This window comes from Sceloporus occidentalis, unplaced genomic scaffold, assembly GCF_023333645.1.
Source record: "Sceloporus occidentalis isolate IW3139 unplaced genomic scaffold, rSceOcc1.0.p SCAF_23, whole genome shotgun sequence".
Lineage (NCBI taxonomy): Eukaryota > Metazoa > Chordata > Lepidosauria > Squamata > Phrynosomatidae > Sceloporus > Sceloporus occidentalis.
In genome coordinates, this window is record NW_028317003.1 from 11,535,533 (window position 1) to 11,561,326 (window position 25,794).

Here is a 25,794-nt window from a genome sequence, read left to right on the forward strand (position 1 = left end):
GTTTTAATTTAGTAAGATTAGCTATAAATCCTAGGGGATTAAGAACGCTGGAATATGAAATATGTTTTCTATTATATTCTCCCAATATGGGTTAATGTAAAAGCATTCTAGCCATATGGTGGTCACAGCGTATCTGTGATTTTGAAATCCTAAAGATCAATCAAGTTCCGCAGATCTTTTTGTAGATAATTTGGGGTCAAATACCATCCTGTGAGTATTTTAATACTTATATGAAAGTAGAGATTGATGAATTATTAATATTCTCCCCCAATGTTCCTGTTAGCAAACAATGTAGTTCTGAATAGGGGATCAACCCGGAGGGTATACCTGGGCCCTATACCTGATTCTTGGCATGAAAGAGCCTGCAACTAAAAAGAGTCAGGTCAGTCAAATTAACCCTTAATTTCCCAAAAGCATGGATATCTGAAAAACAACAATATAAATTAGCATAAATAATATTTCCTCAATGATATAAACATTGCGTATAAGCAGTAGGTAAAAGTGTCATGTTTATAACACTTAACTTGCAATCCTGATTATTTTATGGGCATTCCTTATTTTTAGGTCTAGGAAGTTTTACTTCATTGAGCGCGTGGTAGAATAGCCTTTAGCAGAAGTGGTAGAGGTTAATACAGTACATAGGATAGACATAATAATCCTTAAATGATCCTTAAAATAATGGTTCTTAAAATAAATGTCATAGGACTGCTAGGTAATGCAATGTTTTGTAAGATGTCCTAATTCTATTTTCGAGTGGCTGCAAAACATTTTATCACAATGCTTCAGGCTTCAATTATATGTTTAGCTCTGGACAAAAAGGCAGTGATAATACCATAACAAATGTAAGCTTATTGTATGTTGCCAGTGGAAACAAGCCCAGGGTTGAGTCGACTTAACTCAATGTCATACCAATAAGGTTTAAAGGGGGTGAAGCTATGATAGGTCCTCTGAGGTATTTGAGGCCTTGCCTGCTCTGCAACCCAGATGCCCGGTGTTTCTGCTTTCTGCCAGTGCGCAATACCACCATATCTGGAAACTCTCCAGTTCAACATCCGAATCCGCCAGGTCGCAGGAGTGTGATGCTGACACGCCCCCCTCCCCGCCCATTTCCCAATTAAATGGGGGGTGTCCTGTGACATCAGCAGGAAGGCCCACAATGTCAGCGGACTGCCCACCAACATTACTGACGTCATCAGGTAGTCTTGGCCGCATCCTGCAAGAGTAGGCTATGCGCAGCCCGGCCCAAAAAGTTCCCAGGTATAAATACCACTTAGACTCAGGCACTGTGTTCCTATTTCACTAATGTTATTCAGACACTACCACTATTACACTGATCCCTAGATCCTTTGACCATGTACACCACACACGCAACTGTGATGATTGCAAAAACACAAAAAGGAAGAACAATAGTGAGCAATTTGTCTGGCACTAGGATTCTCAGGACATGAAGCCAACCCGTGCACCACTAATTCCATAAACGGAATACATGGAGTAATAATGTCCTTGATTTTACAAATGGCAGATCATGTGGGCATATGCCAGGTGGTGCTTGGACTGTGTGCAGACTGAAATGAGACCATAGACATTGCAGGTGTTCAAGAGAGATAAAGTGCTGAGCACAGAGATGAGTAATAGGATTAGTATTAATCAGCAGCCTCCCAGCCTATCAATACCGTGACTTACAGGATAGCATAAATAGATGCTTTTAGTTTATGATAATCCCACTAAACCTTTATTTGAAGACTGCAAGCTATGAGCTACCACTTACTGTACCTTGAAGAAAATGTAATTACAACCATATAAAATAACAGGCTATAAGTCCCTGAAGAACAACTAAACTTTACTTGATGCCATCATATTAAAGCGGTAAAAAAGGTCTTCAAGAGCTCATAAAATTCCAAGAATCTGTTAAGAAATTTCACAGATAATAAGTGCAGTGCAATTTAAATTTTTATTCTAAATGGCTTTTATTTGGTTTTCTAAATGAATATAGTTTTAAAGGTACATCAAAAGATCTGAAGGTATACTGGGAAAAGCATTTATATTACCAGAAGCAGAAGAAATGTTCTCCCCAGCATCTATCACCGTATGTAAGGTTTATACAAGTGTGTGGGTGGGGGTGTGGGGGGGGTAGCCAATCCATGCTACAAGTTACATTGAAGTCCATGCAAAATGGACTCCAATATGTATAGCATACAAAACATGAATGTACTAGACAGTGTCTTTAATAATAACTGGTCAAACAAATATGCAGCTGTAACAAAAACAGCATATTTTACAAATCAAATAGGAAACTGTGATTTATTTTTCTTCTTTCTTGGCAAACAATATTGACATGTTTCAACTTAGAATGGCATGGCAGTACAACAGACACAAGTCCCCTGCAATGTACTGCCCATCGACAGCATGCAATTACTGTAATTTGTTTAAAATGGTTCCATATGCTTTTGATGGCTCAGATGGGGCTATGATTATGGTAAAAGTTGCCAGTTTTTAACATGCTTTCATTCTTTCAGTTTAAATACGTCAACACAAAAATGTCGTACGCCATGGTTCCCAAGAAAAATGAAGCCATCTCTGCTAGATTACAAATGCCACAAATACCATCAAATCATCATATGTTTTAAAGGAACAGTCATCCAAAAAAAAAAAAAAGAATAAGAATATGAAGCTACTCTGTGCATTCTGTGTCCTGCAGCTTCCCTGAAGGAAACCATTGAACTAAATATGTAAATAAACAACCATACAAGTAATAGATGTCTTCAATAAAAGATGATAAAGGCTGTGATGATAGCATTTTTCCTTTAAATACGCCCCGGTGTGCTCCTGGCTGTAGGTGACTAAAGCCTTTCTTCTTTATTGTATGGGATAAGGCTTCCGTCCACAGCCTGCTAACTGTGTTGAATTCTATAGGGGTTATGCATTAAGGTAACACAACCGCATGGTGGACATAATACCGAGTGTCGCAACTATGGCAGAATATCGTAGAAAATGAATTAGCAGCTTCTATAGATATTTCTGTTGCTTCTGTTAGGTCTACATTTTGGCATAACTGATGTACAGAGTGTTTTGGCTATTGCTACATACAACTATAAACCACCCCCTATGAAAGCCACTTGGCCAGTGTTCGTCCATGATCCCCCATTCCCCATGTCGTCGGCCTCCATGTCTGCAGTCTATGGTGCAGACATGGAGACATAATTAAAAGAATAGGTGTAATAGATGTTAGAGGAGAGCAAGATGAGAGAGAAATTAAGAAGACTAACATATTATTCAAAGACCAGAAGCAATTGGTTGATGCTAATAACCACCCACTTTAACGAGTTATAGAACCAAGTATATGATGCCAATAGTTACTTCCTGCATCACATAGCATTCCTTAGTCAAGAGAATGAATGGTCTCTTATAACACTACAAAGAATGTGAGTGATGAACGACTCTGGTCTTCCTTCCACATGTGCGTCAAAGAGAAATGTTTTTATTATTTCAAGTCTGTTTGAAATTAGTAAAGCCCCAGCAGCGACGGGGTGTGTGTGTGGGGGGGGGGGGGTTGTGATGCAGATAAAACATGACATTTATAAATAAAGATATCATGTTTGCCATAAAACCTTTCTTGAATAATTCCTTCTTTTGTACGACTGTAGCCCCAGGAATAAAAAACAAAGGAAGGAAAGCTCACAGTTCTGGGCGCCAACTCTGGCCGACCCTGGCTAGGCTTCCAAGAATTCATACTATCCTTTTACCCAAAAGCTCCTTAAAGGGGCTGTTCCACAAAAAGCTACCAACTTAAATATTACCAACTGCATTGGTGTGGTAGATGAAAGTAAAGTGATTTTAATGCAAAAAAAAGAAAAAAAATGCACTTTTTGGAGACTTCCCAAGTTTGTCAGTGACCGTCATCATGTGTTGCACATCTATAAACTGCCGGTCAGTTGTCTCTTTGTGTTTCTGTATTGTGTTATTGGAATGTATTAATTAGGAGCTAGCAGAAGAGTTGACCATTTCAACTCCCCTACTTCACTATGAATTATAGAGGGCCATGCCCAGTGGCTTTCTGCTGGAAGAAAGGCGATGCTGGACCTGCATAATGCATAACTACATTCTTGAGAGGGCCAGCGCAGCTCTTGCCTTTGTCCTATCTCGCACTTGTTTATTTTGCCCTCTTCGTAAGTGTCTCTGTTTAACCCCTTAATGACAATTGCCGGTTCTGGCACGGCAGGAAAAACAAGTCGATTATGACAAATGACGTGCCAGAACCAGCACGCCTTTAAACGGGTGCAGAAAGCGATCTACGTTCGCTTTCTGCACCCAAACGGCGTTGCTGTAATGCCTCGACCTCGAGGCATTCAGCAACGCCATGATCGGCACCAGGGGCCATATCTGGCCCCTCCCCGGGGCGTCAACAACCGCCATACATTGTATGGCGGCGGACGCCCGTTTTAAAAGCATTTAGGAGGCCACACATCTAATTTCCAATTAGAAAAATGCACACGTACCAAATGTGGCCTTTTAGGTCCCCCCAAAAATAACAAACCCATGCATGTGGGGTATCACTGCGCTCAGGAGATGTTGCTGAACACATATTGGGGTGTCATGTGACAGCGGCATAAACCAGGAGCTGTAAATTCATACATAAAGTAGGTGTGTGGGGGAAAAATACACACAAAAAAATACTACTGCAAACTTTGAAAAAATTCTGGTGGTAAAATGTGTGCATGCAAAGAGTTAAAATACCAGCATTTAAAATACCCTGGGGTGTCTAGTTTTCAAAAATATATGGCTTTATTGGCCACACTGAAATGGCCCGGCTCAAAGATGTACCAAATAGGGCATGGGCAGTGGATCCCCAAATGCCAAAGTTCAACATTGAAAAATGCGCATGTCCCAAATCTGGCCCTTTTGCCCCCAAACAGCCAGGCAAAATCATTCATGTGAGGTATCGCTGTACTCAGGAGATGTTGCTGAACACATATTGGGGTGTTTTGTGATAGTGACATATACCAGAACCTTTTAATTCATACCTGAATTAAAATGTGTGTGGAAAAACAAATGCAAAAAAAATACTACCACAAAGTTTGACAAAGGCTGGTGGTAGATATGGTGCATGGAAAGAGTTAAAATACTAGCATTTGAAATACCCTGGGGTGTCTAGTTTTCAAAAATATATGACTTGATGGGGTAAATTGCATTGGCCGGCTTCAAAGATACCCGAAATGGCACATGAGGGGAAGAATTACCAGATTTGGAAAAAATGGCTTTGAAATAGCAAAACGCTACCTGTACTTTTTGCCCCATAATGTGTAGAAAAAAGCAAAAAAACATAAAAACATTGGGTATTTCTAAACTCAGGACAAATAGTAGAATCTATTTAGCAGGTTTTTTCATTACCTTTTATAGATGAGTAAAAGATTTTTCAACTAAAAGTTAGAAACAGTCATTTTTTTCTAAATTTTTCACCATATTTTATACTTTTTTTAATAGTAAATAATATGATACAATCAAAACAATGTCATCTAAAGAAAGCCCTTCTTGTCCTGAAAAAAACAATATATAATGTGTGTGGGTTCAGTAAACGGGAAAGAAGAAAATTACAGCTAAACACGAGCAGCGCAGAAATGTTAAAACGGCCATTGTCACGAAGGGTACAAAAAGTAAAATCAGCCTTTGTCACGAAGGGGTTAATACTTGTCACTGCTCTTGAGACAGAGTGAATGCGTGTTGTCTTTCTGATCACTTTCCAGCACCATGCCAAAGTGTTCCAAATGCCATGTTTCCATTGCTGCTTATCATATAAAGAGCAGCTACATGAAACTTCACCTTTAAAATAAATACCGTACACAGAGGTCATCAATCAATGTTATTTTTTCAACATTCATTGTATTGCTAACTAAAAACTAGCAGGGTATACAAAGTCAAAAACATCTAAATTGTAAATTAATTCCTAAAGCATAATGCATTACAAAGAGATATGGAGATACATATTCTTATTTTTTTCTCGATTTTTTTCCAAAAAAAAAAAAAGCTGCATGAAGAAGAGGAAAGCTCCATCCTGGTGTCATTAAGATAAAGTGCTTAACAACAGACTAAGACCTAACATTCACGCATGGACATACAAATCAATCAGCTCACTCAGTTAATGCAGACAAAAGCCCAACAAAGGCTTATACAGTCTTGCAAGGTCAGGATCAGCATAAAACACAATGCGTTTTAATCTGCACCTGCTTTTTAGTTTTAGATACAAAATCAGAAACATGCTAAATAAGGAAAATTTTAAAAAAGGTATACTGTATTAAAAAACCGTATAAGCGGCATTTGGTTATGAGATTTAAGCAAAATGTAGAAAAGATAGATGGCGTGTGTGCATTTAAACAGTTATTGATCTATAACTCCATTTCTGGTTGTTTGGGTAATATGTGATCATTTGAAAAAAAAAATATTTTCCAGGACATTAAAATAATATATTTATAATATGCTTTCTCTCAAGCCCAAAGGAAATAATTCCCGGCATGACATTTTACAAAAAAATGGTTTTATCTCATGCTTAGCAAAGTACTGATTATTTAAGGTCATGCAAATAGAAATAAGCAGTGCAAACAAAGGAAAAGAAACTCCCGTTTGTTTAAAGAATTCCTTCTTCTCCTTCAGAAATTCACTTGAAAGACCAAACCACTTTTTATATAAGCGTATATATATATATATATATTCATCAGCACAGAAATATAGTACCCATTTAAATCATCAATTACGCCACTTTACACCGCAGTTATACTTTATAAGATCATTGTGTTAGCATTTCACACCTTGACAGGTTTTTTGATGTTTAAATTCCTTTATGTTCTATCTACAAATGTGCCTTTGTTAATATTTACTTTGAACACAAGGACCTCTGGTGGCAAAAGTAAAAATATCCACTTGGGTGTTTTAACTAAAAAACATTCCTTGCAGTATTTAAAGCAGGGGCGTCCAGCCTGCGGCCCTCCAGTTGCTGCAGGACTACATCTCCCATAATGCTCTTTCAGCTAAGGGGCTGGCTGAGGAGGATGGGAGATGTAGTCCTGCACCAGCTGGAGGGCCGCAGGTTAGTCGCCCCTGATTTAAAGGAACACAATCAGACTTTTGTTACTATGTCTATAAAAACTCATAGCTGCTTTAATATAGCGCTTCTAAGCAGAGAATCCCTGTTCATACTTTATTATAATAAAAATAAATATTAAAACACAATGTTTCTGTAATGTTTAAGATTATGTTAGGTGGGGCAAACATATTTGTCTAGGGTATGAACCTTTTCCATGGAAGAAAGCAATGCACTCTACCAAGCTTCTACCAATAGATGTTATATTACATTCTACACACAACCTATCTACCCATCCATGTGAAATTTCTTATTGGAATGTATGATTCTAACAATCTCAATATCCACCCAAAAATATTTCTCCACGACCTACTAAAAGTTCATCTCACCATGATCTCCACTAAACGGGGCTTAAAATCCAACCAGCATTATCGGATCCAAGGTCACCCATACAAGCCTTTAAATGATATTGATGCAATCACATCAACATTGTTGGGTCTTGCAAAGAAATAAGAGCCAATAAGCTACTAAACGTATCTTTCTACACCTCACCTGCTACAAGAAGCAGCTTTTACCATGTACATACTAGACCATTCTCTGATCCAATATGCCATGGACAGGGACCATTTCTTAACCTAGTGATGCTCCTACCTCCATGACCATGTACATAATGTATGTTCCACATTCTGTGTTTGGCTGACTGCACCCTGTACCCACCTCTTTCACAATAAGCCATATGCACAATTGTGAAGTTGTTTTTTCTGTTACATAGACATTGGCAAATAGTGTGCTTAAGATAAAGAACATTTCTAAACTGATATATATGTAAAACGAGGTTAATATCACATGACTTCATTGGGTCATATAACCAGGAAGCCAGGAACACAATACGTTCATTATAAATGGTTATATTTTAAATTGTGATTACTGGATCAATTACCAATAGAATGGTTGACCTAAGCGAGTCTTCATTCAATGTAAAAACATTATTTTTTAATGTTAAGAAAAGAAAAATAAACACTTCCAGTGCAATCAATGGTTGTGCCATTTATATATACAAAAACCTGGGCTGAACTGCTGATTGTTCAAAGAACTGTAGCAAATCAGTTAACTATTTGACCCAGAAACTTAATTTAGAAAGAAGTGCATCAAAAAGTCCACAGTAAAAAAGCAAATCAATAAGCTTCAAATAACATGTACTTTTTCTACAGTGAAAAACCTACTGACCTTAAACATCGAGTCATATTATTAATTGATTTAGTATAGTTGAATGGGAATTTTTAACTACAAAAGTTATTTCTGGTGAAAAGTTTGAAATGCGGCCTTTACATCATAGCAGCCAACATTATGGGCCAACATTACATTGGTTGCTATGGTAACTACATACAGTTAAAACAATTCGCCCCCGTTTTTATATGCAAAAACTGACACTTAACCATAACCGTGGTTCAGCATAAGGTTGCATACTATGAGAGATTTTGGTAAAATAGTGAATATAAACCTTCTAACAATTCTCTGAGTAACCCAAGCAGGAATTAGGGAGCGTGCTTTATGTTTTACTTTAATATTTAATCCAGCCCCTTCCCCTAACATATTTCTTGTATCTCTGTATGGTGTTTTAATCAGAAGAATTATTTGGCAGACCTTTGCTGTCCCACTGAGGAAAGTCTGAATAGTCCTTATGGCCTCTCCTTAAGAGTAGAAATTCTAGACCTGGACCCGTTGTTCACTGTGTGTATTCTTCTTCTAATATACTGTCTATAACACCTGTGGAATGTATATTAAGGGGAACGAAAGAAGTACAGCGTTGCCATTGTGTTGCTTTTAAGGAATGTGTGGCCACGGATCATTTATTGTTATGCAACAGAAAGCACAAAAGGCCAGATACCTTTGCCTTAAATACCAAAATAAATTACTTTACAAGGCTGCTTGGGTGTTTCACCAAGCATACTTCTAATTAAGGATCCCCTATGTGCCTGTTTGAAAAATGTCATATTAGTATCAGGACATTAGGTTTTACATAAAAAAATCCAATTCTGCAATAAGCAGATACTAAAATAAAGTTCCTTCATCATCTACCAATTGTTTGTTCACCATTTGTTCCTGGACACATGTACCTTTCTTATGTTGGTGACCAGTATACGTAAAGCGTTGCTCCTATAGCATGTAGATTGTGTAGCTGAGTAACTGATTCCCTTCCCTTTCACTACGGAGATCCAAAAAGACAAAAACATATGCCTGGGTTTTCCTGCTTTGGCAGATCCATAGCATTTTGCTGATGGGCATACATCACATATTTCTTCTATTTTTACCACTTTTAATCTCTGTACCCCTGCTCAAAGACAAATTAATGAATGAACAAATAAGAAGAAATATCAGGAACATATAAGTATAAATCAACATAAAACTACATGATAGGATGTGAATCTTCTAAGCAATGATTCATTCCATTTGATTTGGGAAATAAATAGCATTAAGTGATCATTATTTTGCGTTAGGACATAGGACTGAAATCTTAAAGGCTTACTTTAAGGAAAATGGAAAGAGTGACTTCAACAAGCAACATGTCCCACAGTGCCAGTTTGCCCCCCAAACAGCTTGTGAGTGCCACCTTAGCAACAATACAGTGCATAAGTGCCCTCTTAGCCCCATAACAGCTTGTTTGTGCCATATTTGCCCCAAACAGCTTGCCTCTGCCATATTTGCCCCCTAAATGCTTGCCTGTGCCATCTTGGTCCCCAAACAGCTTTTCAGTGTCATCTTTGTCCCCAACTGCTTATCACTGCCCTCAAACAGCTTGTCTGTGCCATATTTGCCACAAAAGAGCTTGTCAGTGTCCACAAGCAGCTTGTTTGTGCACTCTTTCACACCAAACAGCCTTTCTGTGCCATCTTTGCCTTTAACAGTTTTTCAGTGCCACAACCAGCCTGCGACCATGAATGTTAGATCTCTGCTTACACTTATATGAATATATATATCTTCCAATACAGCATAAAGATATATAAGGAACATGTCTTCAATGTATACATGTCTTCATGTTTGCTACTTGTGTGCACCTACAGGCAGACTATGCTAAATTTAATAACTTTAAACCTTCTCTGGGTCTTGAATGACTGTGTACCAGAAACACATTTAAATGGTGCTAATAGTGGGCAAAAAGTGATAAACACCTAAAGATGTTAAGGGCATGAGAAAAAACTTGCAGATTTGTAGAAATTAGATTAGAAGTTGTAGAAATTAGATTTTATATTAAGTACATGGTTTTTTACATACTTACACTGTATGACCAAAAGTATGTGGACACCTGACCACCATACCTATATGAGCTTGTTGGCCATTCCAATCCAAGTCCATAGACATTCATACTGAGTGGACTCCCTCTCCCCATCGTGTCTATAGTAGCCTTCATTCATCTGGGAAGGATTTCCACAAGATTTTAGAGTGTTTCTGTGGGGATTTGTGCCCAGGCACTGATGTTGGACTAGAAAGTCTGACTTGAAATCAGCATTCCATTTCATCCCAAAGGTGTTTAATGGGCTTAAGGTCAGGGCTCTGTGCAGGCCATTCAAGTTTCTCCACACAAAAGTATTTATGGACCTTGCTTTGTGCACAGAGGCACAGTGATGCTGGAACGGGACAGGGCCTTCCTTAAACAGGTGCCATGAAGCACCAGAGCACTCTGTCAATGCGCGTGGTCTACTGCTTCGTGGCTGAACTGTTGTTACTCCGAGATGCTTCCACTTACAGTGCACTGGGGCAGATCTAGCAGGGCAGAGATGTCATAAACTGACTAGTGGCAAAGGTGGCATCATATGACATTTAAAGTCACTGAGCTCTTCAGTACAACCCATTCAACTGCCAATGTTTGTCTATGGAGATGATTGTCTATGTGCTTGCTTTTACCTACAAGTTAGCAGTGGGTGTGGTTGAAAGACCTAAACTCAATAATTAGGATTATTTTTTATGGTGTGTATGGGTACGCTTCTTTCTGCTTCCTACAGTACAGAATATTTGCTGCTTTTTGCCCACCATCTGCATTCAGAAGATGTGACATACTGCCATTCAGCAGATTTTTTTTCTTTTTACTAGGTGGGGCCTAAAGATTTGCTCTTGATATCTGTATACTGCAGTGCGTCATTGTCTGTATATTTTATCTTGGAATAAACTTAATCAAGTTGTCAAGAAGACAATAAAGTACACCTGGCTATGTGCAATTCCACCCTGTGCTAAGTTCAAAGATACGTGCAAAATAGCAGGCATGTGTAAACAAGAGTAACATATATTTTATCCCAATTAGCACATTCCTTCTTCGGATATTTAAAGCGCATTTGTAATGCTTGCTGGCTATAATTTTTGTCATTTTTCCATACTGGAAAAAGCGTTGGTTATGCTGAAGTTCTGCGCCTCGTCATGATGTACCTTGATCTGTAAAACGTGTCTTCGAACAGTCAATTACGTTTTCTTAAATGCATCTACATACGATGCAATAGAGCTACTTACAGTATAGGGCATGTGGAAACAAGGTCATAAATACTTCAATGAAAAATAATTCTTTATATTATTGTACATATAAGGGAAAGAAGGTAAGGGAGTGAGAGAGAGGGTATGTATGTAAAAATTAGTGTGTATGAGTAAGTTTGTATGTGTTAGCATGAGTGTGCACGTGTGTTAGAGGAAGTATGTATGTGTAAGTGTGTGTTAGTATGAGTGCACATGTGTTTGTGTGTGTGTTAGTATAAGTTTGTGTGTAGTATGTATGTCTGTTACTGTGTGTCAATATGCGTGCAAGTGCATATGTTAATTACTGTGGGAGCAAGGGACCACTCATCTGGGAAAGCTTCCACAAGATTTTGGAGTGTTCATGTGGGACATTTAGCTCATTCATCCAGTAGAGCATTTGTGAGGTCAGACACTGATGTTGAACAATATGGCCTGGCTTGCAATATCCCTTCCAGTTCATCCCAAAAGTGTTCGATGGGGTTGTGGTCAGGGCTCTGTGCGGGCCATAAAAATGGCCTTCCCCAAACTGTTCCCAGAAAGTTGGAAGCACAGCATTGCCCAAAAAGTCTATATATGCTGAAGGGGACATTCCAATACATTTTAGACACCACATGCACCGAATGCCCCCCCTTAATCTCTGTACCTATCCAAAATCATTTTCTCTCATTCTAGATATAGAAGCTTAACTGCACATCTGTAAGGTGTACAAAATTATACCTGCATGTACATATAATAGCCACTAGAGGTCAGTCGTGATTTCTTTAGAATGTTTGGAAGTGATTGCTCATAATGTAACGAAAAGGGCTGATAATGGTGAGATCCTAACAGGAGGTCTATACAACTGTTCCCATTGATATTAGCATAAAGTTGGTTACTAACAGATATATATTATTACTATTATTAGAAATGCACTGACAAGCAGAATTTAGTATAGTGAACAGCAAAAGTTCAGTATTTGAGGTAAATGTCAAATCCCTTCATTTGCCATTTATTGAGTATGCAAAGTGTGGTCCTGGCACCATGGGCGTAGGAACCGGGGGGGACGGGGGGGATAGATCCCCCCCAGTAACTCATGCGGGGGGGACTGATAATTAAGAAATCCCCCCCAGGGCCAGGGCAACCGATCTTACGCGGTCCGCACCTCGAGCCCTGCTACTTACCTGTGGGAGGGTCTTCTGTACTGCACAGAGGAACCGGAACCCAGCAGAGTTCACGTGACATTACATCACATCCTCTGTGCAGTACCAGAGAACGCAGAGGGAGGCCGCGCCCTCTGCTGAAGACTGTGAGCGGCATCGAGGAGCTGCAGTGCAGGTAAGGGGGTGGGGAGGGTGTTTGAATGAGTATGCGTGATTGAGGGAATGAATCTGTGAATTAATGAGTGTGTGTGTGTGATAGAATGGATGTGTAAGTGCTGGAACCTAGGCATGATTGGACTGTGATTGATGTTAGCAATCACACTCCTATCATGCCATGTCAGCCAGTACATGCTGAAACATAGCTAGCTGCCCCCCTTGTAACATAGTAACATAGTTCATAAGGTTGAAAAAAGACCAAAGTCCATCAAGTTCAACCTATATACATATTGTGTCCCTACTGTGTTGATCCAGAGGAAGGCAAAAAACCCTTATGAAGCAGATGCCAATTGCCCCATACCAGGGGGAAAATTCCTTCCCGACTCCAAATATGGCAATCAGAATAAATCCCTGGATCAACGTTCTGTCCCTATTAATCTAATATCCATAACTTGTAATATTATTGCTTTCAAGAAACACGTCCAGGCTCCTTTTGAACTCTTTTATTGAGTTTACCATCACCACTTCCTCTGGCAGAGAGTTCCATAATCTCACCGCTCTTACTGTAAAGAACCCCCGTCTGTGCTGGTGTAGAAACCTTCTTTCCTCCAGCCGTAGAGGATGTCCCCTTGTTATAGATACAGTCCTGGGTATAAATAGGTCCTGGGAGTGATCTCTGTACTGTCCCCTTATATATTTATACATAGTTATTAAGTCCCCCCTAAGCCGTCTTTTTTCCAAACTAAATAACCCCAATTCTGATAATCTTTCTGGGTACTGTAGTCCTCCCATTCCCCTTATTACTCTGGTTGCCCGTCTTTGAACCCTCTCCAGCTCCACTATATCTTTCTTGTACACTGGTGCCCAGTACTGTACACAGTATTCCATGTGTGGTCTGACTAGTGACTTGTACAGGGGTAGAATTATTTCCTTGTCGTGGGCATCTATGCCCCTTTTGATGCACCCCATGATTTTATTTGCCTTAGCAGCAGCTGCCTGACACTGGTCGCTACAGGTAAATTTACTGTTAACTAAAACTCCTAAGTCCTTTTCCATGTCAGTCGTCCCCAGTGTTTTCCCATTTAATACATATTCCCAGCCTGGATTTTTCTTCCCCATGTGCATAACCTTACATTTATCTGTGTTGAACCTCATCTGCCACATCCCAGCCCAAGCCTCCAACCTATGCAGATCCATTTGTAATCGTGCGCTGTCCTCTATTGTGTTAACCACGTTACAGAGCTTAGTATCGTCTGCAAAGATTGATACTTTACTATACAATCCCTCTACAACAGGGGTGGGCAATTAATTTTCCCATGGGGCCACATGAGAAATTGGAATGGTTTTAGAGGGCCAGACCTCTACAAACTACAAACTCCGAAGCCTTGTCCATTTTGTTAACTTATGTGCTGTTTAATAAAGTTATTCAAGCCTACGTCATTGGTAGAGGTGCTTGAATAAGTAAGGCCTGAATAACTATTAGCACAGCACAGAAGTGAACAAAATGAACAAGGCTTCGGAGTGCATACCGTATTTTTCGCTCTATAAGACGCACCTGCTGATAAGACGCACCTAGATTTTAGAGGAGAAAAAAAAGGAAAAAATATTTTGAGCTAAAAAATGGGCTAAAATATTTATTACAATAACTGAATAAGCTATGAACACAGTAAGACACACGCAGTAAGACACACACAGACACAGTAAGACACACACAGACACAGTGAGACACACACAGACACAGTAAGACACACACAGACACAGTAAGACACACACAGACACAGTAAGACACACACAGACACAGTGAGACACACACAGACACAGTAAGATACACACAGACACAGTGAGACACACACAGACACAGTAAGACACACACAGACACAGTAAGACACAGTGAGACACACACAGACACAGTAAGACACACACAGACACAGTAAGACACACACAGACACAGTAAGACACAGTGAGACACACACAGACACAGTAAGACACACACAGACACAGTAAGACACACACAGACACAGTAAGACACACACAGACACAGTGAGACACACACAGACACAGTAAGACACACACAGACACAGTAAGACACACACAGACACAGTGAGACACACACAGACACAGTAAGATACACACACACACAGTAAGACACACACACACAAACACAGTAAGACACACACACACAGTAAGACCTCCCTCCCTAACCCCCCTTCTCAGTATCTCCCCTCTAACTCCCTAACCCCCCCTTCTCAGTATCTCCCCTCTAACTCCCTAACCCCCCCTTCTCAGGATCTCCCCCCCCGCCCCGGTCACTTACCTTAAACTCCTGTGTTGGAAGCGTGAGGCGTTTGTCTCGGGTGCCGGCGCTTCACTGCTGATCGCCGGCGTCTGACGTCATATGCCGGCGCCCAGCGTAAAGCGCCGGCACCCGAGACAAACGCTTCCAACACAGGAGTTTAAGGTAAGTGACCGGGGCGGGGGGGGGCACAGGACTCATTGGTGAGTCACCAGGACACTCTTTGCGGGCCGGTCCGAGCTATTCAGCGGGCCGGATGTGGCCCGCGGGCCGTGCTTTGCCCAGGTCTGCTCTACAAGGTCATTAATAAATATATTAAAAAGAATAGGACCCAAAACTGACCCCTGTGGTACCCCACTAGCAACAGTCACCCACTCAGAGTATGTACCATTAATAACCACCCTCTGTTTCCTATCACTGAGCCAGTTACTTACCCACATACACACATTCTCCCCCAGCCCAAGCATTCTCATTTTATGTACGAGCCTTTTATGTGGCACCGTATCAAATGCTTTGGAAAAATCAAGATATACGACATCCAGCGATTCACCCCGATCCAGTCTTGAGCTCACCTCCTCATAAAAGCTGATCAGGTTAGTTTGACAGGACCGATCCCTTGTAAACCCATGCTGATATGGAGTCATACACTTATTTTCATTGAGATACTCCAAAATAGCATCTCTTAGGAAACCCTCAAACAGTTTACACACAACAGAAGTTAAACTAACAGGCCTATAATTTCCCGGGTCACTTTTTGTCCCCTTTTTGAATATTGGCACAACATTTGCTATGCGCCAGTCCTGGGGAACAGACCCTGTCACTATAGAGTCCTTGAATATTAGAAATAGGGGTCTGTCTATTACATTACTTAACTCCCTTAGAACGCGGGGGTGAATGCCATCTGGACCTGGTGATTTGTCTATTTTGATTTTTTTTAGGCGGCACTGCACTTCTTCCTGGGTTAGACAGGCGACATGTACTGGGGCATTTATCTCATCCTGCTGTATATTACCTGGCATTTCATTTTCCTCTGTGAATACAGCAGAGAAGAATATATTTAATAGATTAGCTTTTTCCTGATCCCCGTCTATAACTTCTCCCTCATTACTTTTTAAGGGGCCAACGCTTTCATTGTTAACCTTTTTACCATTTATATAGTTAAAGAACATTTTGGGGTTTGTTTTACTCTCTTTGGCAATGAGTCTTTCTGTCTCCAATTTTGCTGCTTTTATCTGATTTTTACATATTTTATTTTTTTCCCGATAGCTTTTTAGTGCTTCCTCACTGCCTTCCTGTTTTAGTAGCTTAAATGCCTTTTTTTGCCATTTATTGCCCCCTTTACATTTTTATTTATCCACATTGGTTTTCTCTTGTTCCTGACTCTTTTATTCCCATACGGTATGTACCTTTCACAGTGAGAATTTAAGATATTCTTAAAAATCTCCCATTGAGCGTCTGTACTCTTGTTTTTGAGGACATTTTCCCAATTTACAGTGTTAAGGGCTTCTCTTAGTTGATCAAACTTTGCCCTCCTAAAGTGCATAGTTCTTGTGGCTCCTCTAAGAGTTCCCTTATTGAAGGACAAGTTATAATGTATCATATTGTGATCACTATTTCCTAGATGTCCCCTGACCTGCACATTAGTTACTCTGTCAGGTCTGTTGGTTAATATTAAGTCCAGTAGGGCGCCCCCTCTGGTCGGGTCCTGTACCATTTGGGACAGATAATTATCCTTACTTATAGTCAGAAACCGGTTTCCTTTATGAGATTCACAGGTCTCGGTTTCCCAGTTTATGTCGGGATAGTTAAAGTCCCCCATAATAACCACCTCATTGTGATTAGCTGCCTTGTTTATTTGCTTTAATAATTGATCTTCTGCTGCTTCCATTATATTTGGTGGCTTATAGCAAACCCCGATCAGTATTTTATTATTTTTCTTTCCATATATTTCTACCCATAATGACTCCACATTATCATTTCCCTCACATATATTCTCCCGCAGTGTGGCCTTTAGGCTGGACTTTACATAAAGGCAAACTCCTCCCCCTTTTCGTTTTTTCCGATCCTTCCTGAATAGACTATAACCCTGTATGTTAACCGCCCAGTCATAGCTATCATCCAACCATGTCTCTGTTATACCCACTATGTCATAATTTTCTTCAGACATTATTAACTCCAGTTCGTCAGTTTTATTGGTCAGACTTCTGGCATTAGTAAGCATACAATTTAGAGGTGTATGGTTTTTTTCCCTATGAAGCCTATCCCTATTGACTATTCTAACCCCTCCCTCTGCTCCACCCCCAGGTACATTTATAAGCCCCAGCTCTCTATCTACACTATCTTCCCCTTCTATATTGTAGTTTCCCTCCCCCCCTTTCCCTAGTTTAAACACTCCTCCACCCTTCTGACCATCTTCTCCCCAAGCACAGCTGCACCCTCCCCATTGAGGTGCAGCCCGTCCCTACCGTAGAGCCTGTATCCGACAGAGAAGTCGGCCCAGTTCTCCATGAACCCAAACCCCTCCTTCCTACACCAGCTTCTGAGCCACTTGTTTAGCTCCCTAATCTCCCGCTGCCTCTCTGGTGTGGCACGTGGTACAGGTAATATTTCAGAAAATACTACCTTGGAGGTCCTTGCCTTAAGCTTGCTACCTAAGTCCCTGAAATCATTTTTAAGGACACTCCGCCTCCCTCTCACTTTGTCATTGGTGCCAATGTGCACCATGACTGCTGGGTCTTCTCCAGCCCCTCCCAGTAATCTGTCAACCCGATCCGCGATGTGCCGAACTCGAGCGCCAGGCAGACAACACACTGTTCGGCGATCCCGGTCTTTGTGACAGATCGCCCTGTCTGTCCCCCTAATAATTGAGTCCCCCACTACCAGCACCTGTCTGGCCTGCCCTGCGCTCCTCCTTCCCTCCTATTGATGCTGCCAGCAGTATGGGGTCTGCACATCACTTACAGCCACCCTTTACCAGCATGTACTGGCTGACTTGGCATGATAGGAGTGTGATTGCTAACAGCAATCACAGTCCCATAATGCCTAGGTTACAGCATTTACTGGTTGGATGTGTAAGTGCTGGAACCTAGGCAAGATGGGACTGTGATTGCTGTTAGCAATCACACTCCTATCATGCCAAGTCAGCCAGTACATGCTGAAACATAGCTAGCTGCACCCCTTGTGTATTGATACTGCCAGCAGTATGGGGTCTGCACATCACTTACAGCCACCCTGTACCAGAATGTACTGGCTTGGCTGTCTGGGTATGATAGGAGTGTGATTGCTGGCTGACTTGGCATGATAGGAGTGTGATTGCTAACAGCAATCACAGTCCCATCATGCCTAGGTTACAGCATTTACTGGTTGGATGTGTAAGTGCTGGAACCTAGGCAAGATGGGACTGTGATTGCTGTTAGCAATCACACTCCTATCATGCCAAGTCAGCCAGTACATGCTGAAACATAGCTAGCTGCACCCCTTGTGTATTGATACTGCCAGCAGTATGGGGTCTGCACATCACTTACAGCCACCCTATACCAGCATGTACTGGCTTGGCTGCCTGGGTATGATAGGAGTGTGATTGCTGTTAGCAATCACACTCCTATCATGCCAAGTCATATTGCTATTTTTTTTTGTCCAATTGTGGTGTGTTACCTACTTTTATTAAAAATGTGAGTTTTTATTATTATTTTTAAAGGTTGGGGGTCATTTTCGGTTTTGGCTAAGTGAACCGTGAATGTTTTGGTCCAGAATTTTCATTTTGGTGCATCCCTAGAATAAATAGAACTATTTCATTTTTAATTATCCTGAGTCCTGAATTTGTAGTCACAAAACTTTCTAGGCCCAGAAATCAGTGAGAGGAAAAGTAAAGGTTTTGTGTCATTTACTTTATTTTAATCTGCATATTTTATTAAAGGCCATATTTTCTCACAGTGAAAAATGAGTGTGGCCCGCGCACGTATACAATTCTGATAAAGTGGCCCACTGCAGAAAAACCTTGGACACCCCTGGGGTAGACAGTGAGAAGGGGGGGGGGGTAGGGAGAGGGTAGCTAGTGAGAAGGGGGGGTAGGGAGAGGGTAGCTAGTGAGAAGGGGGGGTAGGGAGAGGGTAGCTAGTGTGAAGGGGGTGGTAGGGAGAGGGTAGCTAGTGAGAAGGGGGCGATAGGGAGAGGGTAGCTAGTGAGAAGGGAGGGTAGGGAGAGGGTAGCTAGTGAGAAGGGAGGGTAGGCAGATAGTAAGAAAGTGTGAGAGGGGGTAGATAGTGTGTGAGAAAGTGGGGATCTGATGGGGGAAAATGCTGTCCCTCCCAGATTTTTAGGGGTTCCTACGCCCATGCCTGGCACTCAAATGGGTAATATTAAGGAATTAATCTTCATTTACCACATTTGGTTGCCTTTAACATGAAACTATTTTATGGCCATAAAGTATGAAATGCACTGGACTTGGCAGCCAATTGGTTAATAGACACTCTAAGATGTTCTTCACTTTCTATCACTTGTAACTGCTTCAGTCTTTAGTCACTTTGTGCTTGGCTGTGTGTTGCCTACTGAATTGCACTGTTGCTTAGTGAGTAAGGATGCGTCTGTATTAGCTCTTTGTCTTCTTTGGGTCGTCTAGGACGGGGACCCGGTAGTATCACTATTCCATGTGTGCACGCAAAAGTCCCAATCTACTTTATAAATTACAAGCAAGTCACATTCCATCAGGACAGAACACCGCAGGCAATGCCATCATATTTTCACATCCACAGCCTCTGCTCTCATTAGAGCTTCACTGACACACTTACATTAACCTCCCCAAAGGGGGAAAAAAAACTCTGGCATGACTGAGGTGTTCTCTAATTTGTTTGTCAATGAAGGTCAGAAATGTAAAAACTCCATGGACTGCGTTCTTTCCATACATCTAAACTGATCATGAAGTATTTCTAAACTGCAAATAGCAACACAGTGAACTGCAGCAGAGAAATATCTATGGATAAAATTATCCGACATTGGATCACAAATGTCGTTTGTCCAGTTAGGTCGCATGTGACTGTATCTGGAATTCTATCGCTGCATAAAGAGAACCATTTGTGTTATTATTTAATCAAGCTGATGTTCTGTTTTTATGTTAATCCAATTTGTTTTTAGCTCTGTCATCCAACAAACTGCATAATAATTGAATTGCCCTTCATTGCCCATGATCCCTCGGAAAAGACTTTATTTGAACCCCACTGTCAGCCCGAGCAAGAAGTTATAACTTCTGAACCCCTCCAGCCATTTTTTGAAAACATACATTTATCATTAGAATAATTGTTAGAATAACAATATAAAAATATATTACTAAAGAAGTATGTCCGCCATAAATTGGCCATTGGGTATTCACAGGTGAAGCTCCCCAGTTGATAACACTTTGATTCCCGGCTGGCTACTACATGTGGCTTAAGCAATGTTCCACCTAATGCTTTATGACACAACAAAAGATGGGAGCTCCTGAAGGATGGAGGTGTTGCCAGCCTGTGTCTCAGCCCTGGCATGGGTCTCCTCTTTTAAATTCTTAATGCTTCAAGGATGAAATAGCAAATGCACTGTTTACCTTTTCCACGGATGGGTTTCCTTCATGTGACAGGTGTAATCTCTTTGATTCATTTTTCGTCCTGCTTAGTCTCCTTGTGACTTTTCCTTTCAGTTTTGATGAGTACCCAGTTTGTTCATAAATGGGGTTGGTTGTCATTTTTGCAATATACTCAGCAGCTTTTGTCTCTATGTACAAAGTTATAAGGCCATCTGTTACCAAATCATGGATGGATTCAAACCGTTTTTCTCCCACGAAGTGCTTGCCATCATAGAAAAGTCTGTAGTTTAATGTCTGATGACCAAACCTGGACAACAGGTAATATTACATAAATGAGGAAAATGAGATTGCAAAGACACAGAATTGTTAGATACCTAATAGGTGATTAAAAAGCTCATAGTAAATAAACATTATGTTGAAAGGCAGTGGTGTTACATACATTTGTTCGATCTTGTGAAATAACTCACCTGTTTTCTAGGTGGCATGGAATTGTATACAAAGTAAAATAGAAAACATCCTTGCCATAGAGAGGATACACATGAGGACCAAATGTTTGAGTCCGCAAGTTTAGCATCTTATTATCATACCTGGGAACTTCTTGAGGGACGCGGCCAGGACTGCCCTCTGACGTCAGCGGGCAGTCCCATGCTGTTGATGGGAGTTCCCCCTAGCGTCAGTGGGAGGTTCCCCTGACCTTGGGGGCGCTCCTGCTGACAGCAGCGGGAAACACCCCCATTTAAAGGAAAAATGGGCGGGGAGAACCGGAAAAGCGGTGCTTCACCCAGCAATCTCCGGGTTTCATCCGGAGAGTTCCCAGGTATGCTTATTATAAAGTAATACAGTGCTGTGAAAAAGGATTTGCTCCGTCTCGATGTCTTCTATTTTTGCACATTTCTCAAAGTTAAATGTTTCAGATCACCAAACTAATTTTAATATTAGACAAACATAACCCGAGGAAACACAAAATGCAGTTTGATGATCAAGATGATTTCATGTATAGTGGGAAAGAAGCTATCCATCCCTACCTGGAGGTAGAAGGCATGGAGTCTGTGCCTCTCTATAGTTTCCCTTTTTTACCAGCTGTGGTAAAAACGTAAAAGTACATGGGCCAAATGACTCTTTTCAACAAGTGAATGCTTCTATGTGTTTATGAAATCCACTATTATTGAACCCATTTAGAGGAAAACAAAAGATTAAAAGCCAGGGTATGCTTATGAATTGCAGGACTTTTACATGCACTGCAGAAGGAAACCACAAATAAGATATTTTCTATTACCTTTAACCACAGGGTGACTTAAACAATTGTAGCATTCTCTTTCCATGTGACAGCATTTTTCAATACATAGGAAATTAAAGTAATGCAGAAGGGTCACTGCAGACATTTGAAGGATCTATGCCCACTGCCCAGGATTAAGTGACAGAAAGGCAAACAAGCTTGGGGACCATATAATGCAATTCTGTATATTATTATTATTAATGAAATATGCAAATGTCAACCCAGGATAAAGATTATCAGGCTTGACATTTTAGCACATGTGACATATCAAAACAACCAAAGTCTCAGCAAGGCAACACAGACTCTGGTACGTACGCTTAATGCTAGAGATTACATGTAGGTGGCTTGGTTTGGTCTCAGGGATAATCTATAACAAGCACATCAAACTGAACATTGGTTTCCAACTAGAGCAAATATATGAACCCTTCTCATGCTGAATTGGAGGCACTAAGCATTATTTTATAAAGCACTGCTTAACATTTGACACCGGAATGGTTAAAAAAAAAGCAGTCAGCCTTAGTGCTGATATGTATTTTCAGTTTTTTAGCACCTCAAAGGAACTACGCTCAGGGAATACAGACTTGAGCAGGCTTTGTTAATACTCAAGTGATTCTCATTTACAATGTGGCACCACTTTGTTTCGGCTTGCTCCAGATTCTAAAACATCTTGCGTTATAAACACTGTAGTCATAAATGATTCATGGCCATCCATGCAGCGTACATCCTCTGTGTACAATGGTTTAAAAGAATCTGTTGGCGATGTGCATGTTGTGCGTGTTGGAGAACACCACATCATACTGAGGATCAGCCTCACTGTGGGTCCTAAAGTCTGTCTGTGATTGTTGGGAGTTGTAGTTCACAACAGAAGATACCTAGCTATCCTGCAAATATATGAAATTGGTGTAATTAAGACAGTGGTGCCACAAGACTCTACAGTTAGAGGCAAACAAATGATGAATAAACATGACAAAAATAGGAGGAAGCAAATAGTTAATGGAAATGAGAAGCATGTTTTTCTGTTTCTCCTGAGCAGACAATTATAGGAACTCTAACAGAATCAATATGGGAATCAGCTAGAAAACCCAGCTCCAAATAACTACTGAGCTTGCGATGGATTATTTCAAACGCACTTTGTACTTTCCTACCTAAGGGCCAGAGTGTAGCATCCGGATTGCCTTTGACTTTCTCGAATAAGGTATGCTCCTTCCACTCCACCCAGAAGCTCGTCTGCCTGCTCCCGGGAAAGGATGCCATGAAACCTGATAGACAGAAGAAACTATCTTATATGTTGTGCTTTTAGAAGGATAACATGGGTGCTTTTGTGAGTTCTTTGCCATATCCGTGTTTGTCATGTGCCATAATATTCCAGCGCAGGATCACAAACAGCAGAAGTTAGGTACATATGACCAAGGAAGACTAGGAAATATTTAATTGGGAGTTACAGTTTACTGCATACACAACATTTTTTTTTAATTTTTATAATAAATTACAGATTTATGTCAGAGAGCCACGAAGATTAACCAGGGTTTGAGACTACTGTTTATGCTGCTGGATTATCTAAAATGGAGTATAAGAGCGAGATATGTAACAATAAGATATCAAAAAGTTTGAGAATAACTCACCTGAATACCAATGGCTGCTTGACAGCCTGCTCGATAGTATATAACCATGAGGAATAACCCAAGTTTAAACTCACTTATGTCATTACATAATCTTTATCGATTTATCACTTTGATCCTGCCCACGCAGGTAGTCCTGAACTTAAATGCAAGGAAAATCCCCTTCGCACAAGGGAACCAACCACCCCAGACATACATTTGGACCTTCAGTGGGGTGCAGTAGGTACCTGAGCAGGGGTGCACCATAGGGAAGGCTTTTAAGTGGCTCTCAAACTTTTTGGTGTGTAATTTCACCAATTCTTGGAGTCCACCCCAAGTGGAAAGAGGAGTCTAGACCTCCTTGCTCATTTGTGCCTAATGGGTACCTACCCAGAAGGGAGAGAGAGAGAGAAAGCTCAGTCATCTGGCCTTAAGATTGAGTTGACAATATGGAGCCAGAGGGATAACATGGATCCCTCTGTATAAGAGGCTGTTTAATACATGGGTGGCTATGGGGGACACTTTTTTAAACTTGTGAGATAAGATGAGAACGCCATCAGAACCTAGGACCCTTTATTTTGCATCTTTTTAAAATTGTTGCACTTCACTTAAATTGCCCTAGCCTATGGGTGGTGGTGGAGGGGAATTCTTACAATTACCTGTTGTAGGTTGGAGCCTGTAACACACAGAATCACACTTTTCGCAAACCACCTTTTAAGTTGTTTTTGTGCATGAAGGAGTTTTTTTTGCTGATTTTGCCTTGGTTCTGAACTGCCTGTGATGACATTATCAGACTGGAATATCAATGGAGACGTTTCTCTGAAATGGCCATGTGAGCTAAAACTTGAGATGCTCCTTAACAAGAATATAATGTAGGACAAACTATTAAGCAGCTATATGTTCTCAGGGAGGTGTTTTCAAACTTTTTGGTACATTAAAAATAAGCCCCATCTTTTGTTATCCCTGGTTGGCTAGCACAGCTTCTACCAACACTTTCTGTCATTATTGCCAATGTCAGTCTATAGGGATGGATCACAGGAAATCATTATCATCATAAAATATCGTTTATAAAGAAGAACAAATTTACAACTTTTCTAAAAAGCTGGTGACTTTTGCAGTTTTGGTTCCATTAAGTAATACATGAAGTATCCAGGAAGCAGGGTGTGTAAAACCAAAAAGGAACAAAGTGGTGGATGTTTTGCACGTACAATAACTTAAGAACAAATGTTATTCAGCTATTTTTCATAATTAGTGAATGGTGCATATAAATGAAAGGCTTCCTGTGTTGTTAACTTCCTGTTTTTACCTCTGCAATGGGACTTAATATAACAAAACAAATCCACTTTCTTTCTTTCCTCCTTTTCATTCTTTCGCTGTATTTTATTTTATATTTTTTCTTAATTCTCACACTTCTTCCCATTGATTTTTCCTTTCTCTTGCTATTTATTGTTTCATATGCAAAATGTTTCATTCAATGGGCCTTACTGACTAAAGAAGAGATGGCAGAAGAGCTTGCGGGAGAGTTTACTATTCATTATTAATGACCAACACTAGCAAGTTTCTCCAGTAAGAGGGCATGACCTGGTCCTGTATTATATATATAATGTAATGTGTACTTTGAAGAAACCTTATTGATTTAACCATACATAACACAAAGGCCAGCCAAGCTCTTCCTGCAGCAGAAGCACACTGAGGTTTGATCTTCATAATGTATTGTGAAATCAGAAAAACTAAAACCACAACGTTCACGCAAAGTCATGTCAACTCATCCTTTGGTGAATAAACCTCAGTGTCTCTTTCGCTTTGTATCTTTTCCTCTGAAGTTTTTTCTTTTCTCTGTCTCATTCACTCTTTCTTGTCTCTCCTAGTATGCCACGCTTATCATGTAGACAATGCATTCCACAACCACTGTCCTGAGATGTTGTCACAACAAAATTACTGTTTATTAAAATTCCTGATGAATGAATTATTATCCATATGACAATGTCACCTAGGTGTGTAGTTTTGCTGCTGTTGAATACAGAATGTTTACTTTTCTAGATTTTATTTTGAATGTTTCCTTTTTTTCGCTATTATATTAACGGTAACACATGCTCTATATTTATATGGATAAATTCATTAGAAAAGCCATTGCTTCTTAGCCACTGTGTTGCTGTGATAGCTTTATAATTCTCACATTCCTCTACTGCACTAAACAGAATGAATG

General features: G+C 40.4%; 1 protein-coding gene across 1 annotated transcript in view; it reads right to left on the reverse strand.

The window, feature by feature from the left end:
- Positions 1–20,873, reverse strand: part of LOC149300801 (beta-chimaerin) — a 64,559-nt gene extending 43,686 nt beyond the window's left edge. Inside the window, exon 1 of the mRNA XM_089484726.1 lies at positions 20,736–20,873. Within this exon, the coding sequence (XP_089340852.1) occupies positions 20,736–20,873 (138 nt within the window). The remainder of the gene's footprint in view (positions 1–20,735) is intronic.
- Between the last annotated feature and the right edge of the window lie 4,921 nt (positions 20,874–25,794).